The 13,370-nt window shown below is 42.6% G+C and overlaps 1 protein-coding gene across 2 annotated transcripts in view; it reads left to right on the forward strand.

Annotated features, from left to right (window-relative positions):
• Positions 1–13,370, forward strand: part of LOC139573860 (mannosyl-oligosaccharide 1,2-alpha-mannosidase IA-like) — a 216,271-nt gene that overhangs the window by 194,134 nt on the left and 8,767 nt on the right. Inside the window, exons 5-9 of one of the 2 annotated variants that reach the window (XM_071397788.1) lie at positions 582–675; positions 5,342–5,469; positions 5,999–6,092; positions 7,513–7,628; positions 10,909–11,128. In XM_071397788.1, the coding sequence (XP_071253889.1) occupies positions 582–675; positions 5,342–5,469; positions 5,999–6,092; positions 7,513–7,628; positions 10,909–11,128 (652 nt within the window). Of the gene's footprint in view, positions 1–581; positions 677–5,341; positions 5,470–5,998; positions 6,093–7,512; positions 7,629–10,908; positions 11,129–13,370 lie in introns of both variants that reach the window. The other variant, XM_071397789.1, reaches the window with a different exon arrangement.

Raw genomic sequence — 13,370 nt, forward strand, 5'->3', positions numbered from 1 at the left:
CTCTCCTTCTTACTCTGTCTCGGCAGGTAATGCCGATTTGTCTGACCTGTTAATCTTACTTTGAGACAGTGCTTCACCCTCTCTTGGCCCTGCTTTCAAGAGGCAGCAGAGAGCGTGTAGGTTTAATTGAACTGCTGTGGATTACATCAATAAGATTGCTTTTAATCCTTCTCAGAGCAGCGCCGTCTCTCCGTTGTCCCTGGGTTTGTTATGTTCTACATAATTAGCTTTGTTGAGAGAGGCTGGGAAGCCATCTGGAAAGTATTGGGGCTGGAGCTACACTTTAATTCTACTCTCTGTGTTTGACTGTACACTACATGAAAGGGTTCTACATGAAACCTATTTCATCTGAAGAAAGAGTTATTTGACGGTTCTTTGTTGGGTGAAAACATTCTGTACTTGGAAGTAAAAAAGGTTTTTCTTACAGGGGCCAAGATGAAAATATGCCTGTGTTGATGTAATGTGGGAGTGGTGTGTACCTCTGTGGGGTTGGGGCTGGTTTTTGCACAGTTGTGTGTACTTCTGTCTTTGTGTGTTCCTGTGAGAGTTTACTAAGTGTCCCTCCTTCCGTGTTGTTGTAGATGTTCAAGAGGAAAGTGATGGTGCTTGGGGAGAAGCTGCTACCGGCCTTCAACACACCAACGGGTATCCCACGTGGAGTCATCAACCTGGGCAGGTGAGCCTAGTTACCAGTCCCCATGACTCCCTAGCTACAGTATCCTATTATAAACACATACTGTATGAGACCTTACCAACACATTTAGCTGGATTACATTGCAATAAGAAGGGGGTGCATATTTTATACTTCTGTTTGCGTTTGAAATGTTTGAAATTTGCGGCCTCGTCTTGGAGCCACAAATTAGATAACGTGTTCAAGTCTGACCTGTGCGATTTTATCAGGATACCCATATGCAAGACCCCCCCCCCCCACACCCTACATAGTTAAGATACTGTTGTCACAGATCCCTCCGGAACTTTCATCACGCACACCTGTCCCCTATTCCCACTGATTAGTATTTGTATATATGTGCCCTTTGTTTCCATGGTCTTGCCGATTATTGTTACTATGTCCGTTGGTGCGTGTGAGTACCTGTGCTGTGTGTTTTGGGCTTTCGTGCCCTTGTGGATTGCGCAGATGATTACGGGTCTCGTCCTGTGCGTTATTGTGCGTGTGTGTATTTATTCGAGGTACTCCTCGCTCTTTTGTTTGGGTTCCAACCCTGTGTTTTTCTTACGTCTTTGTTTGGTCTTCATCCCCGAGCCCTTACACGGCACGCCGTAATTTGGGGTATAATAAAAAATAAAAAACGATTACGCGTTCCTGCGCCTGTCTCCCGAATCATTAATGCCAGCGTGACAATTGTACACTTTTTAAAAAAATATTCTAAAAAAACATCTCTCTGGCACCTCTGCCTGCCACCTGCTTCCAATTAACCCGCCTGTCTAAGCAGACAGTTGCTGGCAAATTTAATTAACTGATTCTAGAGCTAATTCCAGTTAGATGGGTAACATGGACCCTGAGTGCAGATGGGCAGGGAGGAATGATACTCCCCCATTATAAATTATAGCCACATAAGTAAAGGAACTTATATGTACAGAAACTACACAAACACACACACAACGCATACTGTACACACATACACGCACGCACGCATGCACACACACACACACACACGCACACACACATACACCCAAACAGCAAGGGATTTCATTTTAGCTCAGAGAGAAACGATGTTGCCCCATAATGTAGTACACTGATGTACAAGTACTAGAGCTCTAATTTCCTCAAACACACACACACACACACACACACACACACACACACACACACACACACACACACACACACACACACACACACACACACACACACACACACACACACAAACACCAAGGGAATTCAGTACAGCACAATAAATATGTTGCCTATGGGCTGACTTGAAAGTCTTAGAAGTCCTCTGTTGTATATGTAGCGTGTCCCATGTGGTCTTTCATACAGTATATCGGGACTACTTATAGCATACTGCATGTGGTCTTTCATACAGTATATCGGGACTACTTATAGAATACTGCATGTGGTCTTTCATACAGTATATCGGGACTACTTATAGCATACTGCATGTGGTCTTTCATACAGTATATCGGGACTACTTATAGAATACTGCATGTGGTCTTTCATACAGTATATCGGGACTACTTATAGAATACTGCATGTGGTCTTTCATACAGTATATCGGGACTACTTATAGCATACTGCATGTGGTCTTTCATACAGTATATCGGGACTACTTATAGAATACTGCATGTGGTCTTTCATACAGTATATCGGGACTACTTGTAGAATACTGCATGTGGTCTTTCATACAGTATATCGGGACTACTTATAGCATACTGCATGTGGTCTTTCATACAGTATATCGGGACTACTTATAGAATACTGCATGTGGTCTTTCATACAGTATATTGGGAATACTTATAGAATACTGCATGTGGTCTTTCATACAGTATATCGGGACTACTTATAGAATACTGCATGTGGTCTTTCATACAGTATATCTAGACTACTTATAGAATACTGCATGTGGTCTTTCATACAGTATATCGGGACTACTTATAGAATACTGCATGTGGTCTTTCATGCAGTATATCGGGACTACTTATAGAATACTGCATGTGGTCTTTCATGCAGTATATCGGGACTACTTATAGAATACTGCATGTGCTCCCAAAAGGCCTCAACACATTGAAGAACCTCAAGCTAAATGCTTTGTAATTAGCAATGCGAACACATTCATACAATGAATAATGCATAGAGAAAGCATTGAACATTTGTTTGCAAGTTACTGAATGCAAAAGCTGATCATTACTTTTGCAAGTTTCCTAAAGTGTGTAATGTACCAATTTACAGTGCCATCATAAAGTATTCACACCCCTTGACTTTTTCCACATTTTGTTGTGTTACAGCCTGAATTTAAAACGGATTAAATTGAAATTGTTTGTCCCTGGCCTACACACAATATCCCATAATGTCAAAGTGGAAGCCTAAATAACTTAAGGAGTCAAATTTGCTTAACATGTCACATAATACGTTGCATGGACTCACTCTGTGTGCAATAATAGTATTTGACATGATTTTTGAATGACTACCTCATCTCTGTACCATACACATACAATTATCGGTGAGGTCCCTAAGTCAGGCAGGGAATTTCAAACACAAATTCAACCACAAAGACCAGGGATGTTTTCCAATGCCTCACAAAGAAGGGCACCTATTGGTAGATGAAAAAAACAAAAACAGACATTGAATATCCCTTTGAGCATGGTGAAGTTATTAATTACACTTTGGATGGCGCGTCAATACACCCAGTCACTGCAAAGATATAGGCGTCCTTCCTAACTCAGTTTCCGGAGAGGAAGGAAACCACTCGGTGATTTGACCATGAGGCCAATAGTGACTTTAAAACAGTTACAGAGTTTATTAGCTGTGATAGGAGTAAACTGAGGATGGATCAACAACGTTGTTACTCCATAAAAACTAACCTAAATGACAGAGTGAAAAGAAGGAAGCCTGTACAGAATACAAATATTCTAACGCATGCATCCTGTTTGCAATAAGCCACTAAAGCCGTTCACTCCTAATCTACGGGCCCTGATGTTACATTAGATTGAGCAGCTAATGATGGAGCCCCAAACTAATACGAAGCATATTCATCAGGACTACATCTCTCTTTGCTTCACTCCCTCTATAGTTTCTCCTTTTCTTTCCATCCTCCGCTAATACGTTCAGTTCCATTCATCCCTTTATCACTTTCTATTAATGTAGGATTAGGTCATGTACTGTAATGTAATGCCATTCCATCTCACCTCCTCTGATTAGGTTAGTCATAGTGTAGTCGTAATTTAGACATCGACATACTTTTATTCTGAGACGGCTGCGAATGTCATCCTCACAGTGCACTACTTTCATAGCGAAATAAGACAGAAGGATATGGGTTGCATCCGAAACCGCACCCCATTCTCTATATAGTGTCCTACTCACTATAGTGTACTGCTTTGACCAGAGCCCTATGGGTCCTGGTCAAAATGATTGCACTATATAGGAACTAGGGTGCCATTTTGGATGCAGACACGGTTTATTGGTGACCCTGGTTGACTCCAGACTTGGCTAGTGCTCTTGCTTTAGTCTCTAAGATGACCTTAATGCTTTCCTCGCCTCTGCAGATGTGGACTGGTTATTGATCTACAGAGGGTGGTAAAGCCTCCCACTCTGATCCACAGACAAATGATGCGGTGCATCAGCTAGCATCTGGGTTGGTGCACAAGAGGGACACATAGATCCAGACCAGCTTAATCTTTATACTGCGCCCTAAATGGCACCCTATTCACTATATAGTGGATGCCTTTTGATCAGGGCCCAAATGGCTTTGGTCAATAGTAGTGCACTATGTTTTAAGTAGGGTGCCATTTGGGATGGCCCTTAGTTTCTGTACTTTCTTCAGCACCAAAATGCACCATTCTGGAGAGTGATGAACAATTGTAATATCTGTCTGGATATCTGTCTCCTCGGCTCAGTGCCCTCTGAAAAGCAAGAAAGAAACAAATGATGTGCCGTTGCCCTGGGACATAAAGGAAAACACATTTTGGAGATATTGTAGGTGTCGGTGCACTAGAACCGTATAAAGCTTTGGCTCCGAGACACTAAATTGCCTCAAAGACAAACCAGGGAACTGCTGAAAGTGACACCACACTGAGGTGAAAATTGAATGTTTTTCATTACTGACACTGGTGTTTGTTTATCTGTATAATCTGCCTACATTTTTGTAAGGACAAAGTGTAATTGTAGCATCACATCAAGTTCCAATACTGTTTATTTGCCCATTATTACAATCTAATGAAAACGTTGCAGAACATCATGATTTTTTTATGCTAGCATGGATTTGTTGTCTTGAGTGTGAACCAGTGTGTAACGGTGTGTTGACTGTGGTCCTCTCTTGGCGTGGTATGTGCTGTGACACCTGTAATGTCCAGAGTGTGTAACAGTGTGTAACAGTGTGCCAAGTGTGGTCCTCACTTGTTACGGTATGGTTTCTGTTCCTAGTGTGTATAACAGTGTGTGTTGACTGTGGTCCTCACTTGTTACGGTATGGTTTCTGTTCCTAGTGTGTATAACAGTGTGTGTTGACTGTGGTCCTCACTTGTTACGGTATGGTTTCTGTTCCTAGTGTGTATAACAGTGTGTGTTGACTGTGGTCCTCACTTGTTACGGTATGGTTTCTGTTCCTAGTGTGTATAACAGTGTGTGTTGACTGTGGTCCTCACTTGGCGCTGTATGGTTTCTGTTGCAGTGGCACCAGTTGGAGCTGGGGCTGGGCGTCAGCCGGGAGCAGTATCCTGGCGGAGTTTGGAACCCTGCACCTGGAGTTCGTCCACCTGTCAGAGCTCTCCAACAATGGCATCTACACAGAGAAGGTATGGACTACAGTACCCACAATACTGTGAGTGACTTGGGTTGCACAAATCCAGAAACTTTCCCAGTTAGGTTCAACAGGAATTTCTCAAAAACTTGGGAACTTTGGGGACGTTTTTGCAATTTTGCAACCCTATGTGTGACTGTCTGCTACAGAATATCACATTTTACTAGGTAAAATATGTTAAACTGTTAACATTGTATGCTTATCAGTGCATGCTGTATGTATGTCATTATCAATTTGTGTTTTTCTTGCTGCAGTCATTACTCCAGCCTCTGGCAATATTCTTAAGAACTTCACTTTCAATTTATTTAATGGGTATTTGTGAATGTTTTTAATGGGCATACTGAACATAATGGTAACTTTCATTGGACGATAACTTTCCCTTTCTAATTTGTCTGTAAGTGTCAACTTCAGGGTACGAGGACATTTAAATCAATTTAGGAGCATATGTGATGCCAAAGTTGAAATCCTCTCTACAGTTATTTTTCGTTCAGAGCTAATGTATTTTTTACTGTGTGGTGTTGCAGGTTATGAATATCCGAAAGCTGTTGAACAAAATCGAGAAGCCTCACGGTCTCTATCCTAACTTCTTGAGTCCCGTCAGTGGCAACTGGGTCCAACGTGAGTACTGGCCTCCACTGAAGGAGATACAAATTATTATATTATTATCATGGAACATAAGGGCACTGGCCAGCCACACTAGTAGACTGGAATGTCTACTAGACAGCCTGAGTGGCATTCTACTAGCCAAGGGTACAAAATCTGTGCCAAGCGATATTTGGGAAGACAACATTCACTCCACATTTTCTACTAGCCTGGTCTAAAAAGTGCTATCTGGCTAGCGGGCTAGCTTAATTTCCATCACCATACTTCACTTACTGTATCCACAGGAAAGCTTTTGACACTATACAAGCACCGCCTTTGTAATTGTAGTACAGCAGCAAAGAACGTCTCTGGTTAACCCAGTCAAAGGCAATTCTGAGACTTTTTTAATACTGTACAGGAACACTATAATTCCATATTATTACACTCTAGTCGTCCGTGAACTGATCGTCTGACTTCTACACAGTCCTCCGACCTTGCAGGAGCGCTCCTATTTAAATCCTTTGGAGCCTCCTTGTCATCCATCCATCCCCTTTTCTTCCTTTCTTTCTTTCACTATCAATGTCAGTCTCAAGCAGTGATGTAAATCGCCTCGCTCTGGGTTATTAAAATGATAATGAATCCAATTACCTTGGGAAATTGAATCTTTTCAGATTCAACTGAAAGGCAGAGGAATGGGAGATGCCTGAGACGGCATCTGAAGATGTAGGCCTGAAAGTCCTAATCTGGCTGATTATGGGGCTAATTGTTGTTGCGGGTGAATGGTTAATGAAGCAGGTAGATAAGAAGGAGAGGGACTGTGGGTGTTCAGCCCGGCCTGTGTTTTTGTCAGCATGGGCACATTGGGCACAGAGCAGAAACCATGGATTCACACACACATCTCCCCCAGTCTCTGCTGTTCTGTTGTCAAGGGCTAACAGAACGCTGCGTGATAACCTTTCACAGCGTGTAGGGGTGTGTGGTGGTGGAGGGTGGGTGGGTGTGCGTGCGTGCCTGCATGGATGTGTGTGTGGCTGTGTGAGCGCACAAACAAACATCTCCAACCCAGTATCTTATCCAGAGTTGTTAAATTAGCATGAAATTGAGTGGGATGGGGGAAAAATCAACAACCACAAGTGTATTCATATCTGAAGTTGTACCAACCAATTCAAATGTTATTTCAATTAAAACCACAACTGTGTGGGTACGTGATAAAGCTAGCCATAATGACAATGTTATTTTCTGTGCTAAGGTTACTCAGAGTGTGAATCTACAAATCAGTCAGTCTGTCATACCCCACAAGAGATTCCCACGTACACTCTGATTCTATTTGACTCGTCGGTTATTGGGTTTAGTAAACCCAAGGTCGCCTGCCTGTGAGACTACAGAATAATGTTTGTGAAAAAGACCCTCCCGGTGTGGGAAATAATGTCAGATTTCTCTCTTTTTCCTCTCCCAGATCACGTTTCCATTGGCGGCCTGGGGGATAGCTTCTACGAGTATTTGATCAAATCATATCTGATGTCAGACAAGACGGACGAGGAGGCTAAGAAGATGTACTACAGTGCTCTGGAGGTAGGAGAAATCCCATAGAGCACGCAGAGAGGGACCTGCCGCTGCCGTCAGGGGGCCCCTCTATCTCAGCAAGCACTGTAGGGAACGGATATATGCAACGCGGAAGGATATGTGGACGGAAGGAGCGAAGGAAAGGAGGACTGGGGTCTGTTATCGCTGTAGTTTTAGAATTCAGCAGACTTTTACAGTATATCATAACGAGAATCGTCAACCTGGGTGGCACAAACACACGCGCGACACATGCACACGTGTGTAAGTGTGCACACAGAGTCACAAACATACGCGCAAGCACGTACGTGAGCAAACGCTCTCATACACGCAAGCATGCACGTGCACATGCAAATATGGCACCCCTACACCCACGCACACACTCACCACACACCACACATACACCCTCACAAACATGGCACGACACACACAACCTCCTCCACACACATACACTTAATCCCTCAGCCATCAATTAGCACAATATCTTCTCCTTAAATACCATTGACGCTCGTCTTTTAGGCTGATGAGACTATTTGCTCATTGGAGGGTCAAGCCAGAGGCAAATACATCAATTATAGACGATCTCTCTCCTGTGGCCTGGTATTTAAAATAGTTATAGTTTTCTGGTATCACACCATAGCCATACTGTTTGTGTTTGTATTGTGCTCTCAAGCGTAGCTAGTACAGTATTCATTTGCATTACTATTCAAATAATGGATTAGTTTTCAAAGGTAGATAATAATTAATAGATACAAAGTGAACGTCCCCTTAGATGCTAATTAAGACACTGTGTGAAATGCCACACATTTCAATTAATCCCAACAACATGGTAACGGCAAACAACGCCTAATTAGAAACGTCTCACCATATCTGCCCGTAAGGAATGCAGTCATGGGAAAACATGAATTACAGTAGCATTCATAACATTATGAACACCTCTTTCCATGACTTAGACTCACCAGGTGAACGCAGGTGAAAGCTATGATCCCTTATTTATGTCACTTGTTAAATCCACTTAAATCGGTGTAGATGAAGGGGAGGAGAAAGGTTAAAGAAGGATTTTTAAGCCTTGAGACAATTGAGACATGGATTGTATATGTGTGCCATTCAGAGGGTGAATGTTCAAGACAAAAGATTGAAGTGCCTTTGAACGGGGTATTGTAGTAGGTGGCAGGTGCACCGGTTTGAGTGTGTCAAGAACTGCAATGCAGCTTGGTTTTTCATGCTCAACAGTTTCCCGTGTGTATCAAGAATGGTATCACCCGGAGTGCATCCAGCCAACTTGACACAACTGTGTGAAGCATTGGAGTCAACATGGCCAGCATCCCTGTGGAACGTTTTCGACACTTTGTAGAGTCCATGCCTCGATGAATTGAGGCTGTTCTCAGGGCAAAAGGGAGTGCAACTCAATATTAGGAAGGTCTTCCTAATGTTTTGTACACTCAGTGTGTACTAGAGCACTGGGAAGTTTATGTTTTAATGAGCAGTGTCAAATCTGTGGGTAAGATTTCATAGAAATGCTTGCTAGGTTTTAGGATCGTCGGTTTGATTCCCGCAGGGGCCACCCATAAAAATGACAATGGCAGGGATCGATGTCTTATGCGCTAGAAGCAAGATTAACATGTTTCAGCTATTTAGGCAGTGGATTGGCCATTTCATAAAAGTTGATGCTATGCATTGCATTCTTATATCCAAACACATAATGAGAGAGAGAGGGAGAGAGAGAGAAAAAACGAGTCATTGGGTATTGATCTCCTGAGATGCCTTACTCTGTTTCTTAACTTTCCAAAGAAAGACAAACTATGGCAGGAGACATTGCACCAGGGAGAGAGAGAGAAACTTCAATAGATTTCCTCTTAAAGTCTCCCTCTGTCCCTATCCTCTCTCTCTGCTTTCTCGCTCTCTATCTCTGTTTCACACACTCTCTCTCTCTCCCTCCCTCTCTCTGTCCATCCCTCCCTATATCTCCTTTGTTTCCACCGGATTTCCACCTCTCTCTCTCCTGGAGTCAGAATAGAATGTCAAGGAGGCTTGACATCAATTTCCCACAGACCTGTCCATGTGTTATAGGACGTATAAATAATTCCGTAAATAAATGCAGACACACATACCAATATGGACATGTTGTTCACAATGGCAATGTGAATAGATAGCATGTCTACAAAACATGCATCCACAGGACATTGTGGATAGAAGAAGCCCTACAACAACTTGGGTACACACAAATTGAAGCAGCTGCCTTCCGAGCACTGCCATGACACCTGTGCTGTAGATAGAAATGTATTCCAGACCTTCCAGTTGCTTCTCCAGTATTTCTTCTTAGATCAGACTTAAATTGAAAGACAATTGCAGTCTTTTTTTTTTTTTTTCAGTGTTTCCCCGTGTTGGATTCTGGGTAAACTTTGAACATTGCTATACTGGAGACATGATAGATCAGGGGTAATACTATGGTATCTGAGGGGTGATAGAGAATGGTTGCTTCATCAGAAGTGAATGGTTATCTGTAGGAGCCAGATGGCTTTGGAATGTGTAGGGGAGACGGGTGGAGATCTCGGAACCTAACAATGCCACTGAGGGAGAGAGGGTAATGTATAACGTTTACATTGTGTCAGGATATGTTAGTGTTAGTCATCAGGGATCCTCTGGGAGGAGAGGAGACACAGTCTGGTATCATTACACATGACAGCCTTGAGTTGGGGAGGAGTGATCCCTTGGGATTAGAGGTCAGGTTAGATGAAATGAGGAAGGACAGATATAACTACGGTGCTGTATAGCAACAGAGATGCATTGGCTGTTCGGATGTGGAGGAAGGGGACTCAGCCTAGGAGAAAGGGTTAAATATCAGTGCTTGTGTGAAATGTCGTTTGTCTGAGTTACAGCTGCGTCGACCCTTTGGGAAGAATTAAACGTGGTTAAGCTTCTCTAGTGTCCGTGAGTTATTTACTCTGAAAATAAGAACCTAACACCCATCTCCGTTTCAGAGTAACAGAAGCATTCAGAACCCACAGAGTTGAAATCATACATATAGAATGACTAGAATAACAAGCCTGGATGCTATTTCTAAGGTAGAAAAGCTGTATTCTACTGTATGTGAATGGAGGTTTGTCTGTGTATATTTCTGTGTCCCCCCCCCCCGCGGTCTAGTATAAAGCTAATCATGTTTCCCCATCACAGTTCCAGCAGGATTCAGAGCAGAGTTTTTTTTTAATGCTTTAGTGTGCAGCCAGTTAATTTAGATTTATCTGTCTCACCCATTTATAAATGTCAATCGTCTCACCCCCCCCCCCCCCAGGCTATCGAGGCTAACCTGGTGCAGAAGTCCCCTGGCGGGCTGACCTACTTTGCGGAGTGGAGGGGGGGCATCCTGGACCACAAGATGGGCCACCTGGCCTGCTTCTCCGGGGGCATGGTGGTGATCGGAGCGGACGACGGAGCTCCAGAGAAGAGACAGCACTACCTGGACCTGGCTGCAGAGATTACGCACACCTGCCACGAGAGCTATACTAGATCTGGTGAGTAGGACTGGGAAGGCATTGAGTATAGGACGTCTGTATGACCAAGGACAGGTATGAGTTGAGTATTTAAGGATATTGGATATCCAATGTCTGGATGTTGCTCTGGGTATTCAGAGCAATTATAGCTTTTCCTGTTATTCGTGCAGGACATTATCAAGTCATTAAAATTCCGTTGCTGTTAGACTATCTTGTTAAGTGAAGGAATTTGGTGACCCCCCCCCCAAAAAAAATAAAAAAATAGAGAGATTGAGTCATAGTAGGTTTTTGTACGTAGAAGGTTCTCTTTGGTAAAAGAGGTATATTGGTCATCAAAAAGAATGGAGGATCAAGTCACTCTTCATATAATTAATTCAAATGCCTTTATTTGTATGCCATGTTCAATGGAAACAAAGATTAAAAACTGATGCGTTTCGGCTGCATGGCCTTTGTCAGGGAGAGATTGAGTCATATTGGAAATAAAATAATCTGCAGCCAATTTACATTTAATTTCCCCCTGAATAAACCAGAGAATCACTCCTAGCTGGAAGCTACACCTCAAAAGCTGGATGTAAGGCTTAATAGGGAGCTGCAGAACCTCATGTCTCTGGTGTGAGGAATAAAAGTTATTCAAAATTATTCTTTATCATCTTTCGCCATTTCAATGTGCACTCATGCTGTCCTACCAGGCCTCTTTTGAAAGCAGTAATCCTTTGAAAGCAGTCAGTGGTGATTCAGAACGGCGAGAAATACCAAGATGTCCGTCATTTGTAGAATAAACAGAGAATGAGAGTCTCACAGAGACCACAGGCAAATGATTTGTAGTACAACTCAACCTGGAGAGGGCGAAGATCAAAACAAGACCAAGATCCTCAAGTCTTGATGAGATTCCACACACACAGTAAAATCACAAGAGTTCATTTTACAGTATTTTGGGGTTTATATGGTCCCAACCCCATTTTGTGTTAAAACCATTCTAATCATGGTGTTCATATGAACGACACTAAATGGAGTAAATATCCAACTCAAAAGAGTTTCATAAATTTAACTCCCTTGGCATTTTTCACTTTTCTATGTTGTTTTAAATTAATAATCAACTCCAGCAGAGTAAATTTCTCTTTCAGTTTATTTCCTTTGAGTTATAATGGTATAAAGCCTTTTTAAAATATTTATTGTGTTACATTATGGTTACTCTTAATGGAGGTAAAAGTACTCCATCCCAATCAACTCCAGTTATCAACACTAACTCCAGGGAGCGTATCACTCCCGAGGGTTAAGAAAACTCCCAGTAGAGTCAATTCAACCCAACATTTTTTTTAAACTGTGATAACAACTATCTTTTATTTACTGTGCACTGTCTGGATGGAGAATGAACTCGAGGGAATCTAAAAGACTGAGAGAAAAAGAGAGTTGTGTTCACTTTTGGGGGAAAAACTCGCTTGAACTTGATTTCTCGTCCTTGGCCCTGACACTTCACTCAAAATTGATTCCGAAGAATATATTTCTGTGTTTCCACCACAGGGTGAGCAGACTGGTTTCATCCTGAAAATACAGCTAATGTGACTCATCGCATAACAGGTTTCTCGATATACTTAGAAGACGTTTGATCTCCCCACCCAAAAGGCGCCGCCTCCTTTTTATTGCCATCCTCTGCTTTTTTTTTCATTTTTTTTTTCATTCTTCATTTTTTTCCCCTTCTCATTAGAGGGCTACTCAATATTTCACTTCAGAGCCTCTTAGCATCTGTATTGGATGCCTTTGGAGTGAGAAAGGAGGTTAAAAGGGTTTCTCCTTCTGCCGCTCCTCTCTGAGTCTGGATCTATGCCATCGACACAACAGGGCCGGCTGGCCCCCGTCTTCTAGCCAAGACAAGGCAGACCAGGCAGCATTGGGGCTATCGATTCAGACATGAGAGAAAATGTCTGAAAGTTTTCCATCATTGGCTAATGTGCCTCGCTGTTGGGGAGGAGATGAAGGTTGGATTGGAGTTGATGTATAGAAGCATAAAACAGTCAATAGTTCAAAAGACAGATGGGCTCTCTGTTCTAAAAAGAGTTGAGAAAGTTGGAGTCGGTCGTGTGTACTGAAATAGAAGGAGATGATGTCAAGGAGTGAAATGCCACCACTGCCATTGTTGCTCTCATTCCTCTCCTGCCAGATGGATGTTGTGACTACAGTGAGAAAGTCCAAAAATGGATGTAGCAACTAAGGATTGCCCCTTTAACAGGCAGTGACCTTCATACAGCAGAACTATGTCGCCATT

This window comes from Salvelinus alpinus, chromosome 4 (assembly GCF_045679555.1).
Source record: "Salvelinus alpinus chromosome 4, SLU_Salpinus.1, whole genome shotgun sequence".
In the NCBI taxonomy this organism is placed as follows: Eukaryota; Metazoa; Chordata; class Actinopteri; order Salmoniformes; family Salmonidae; genus Salvelinus; species Salvelinus alpinus.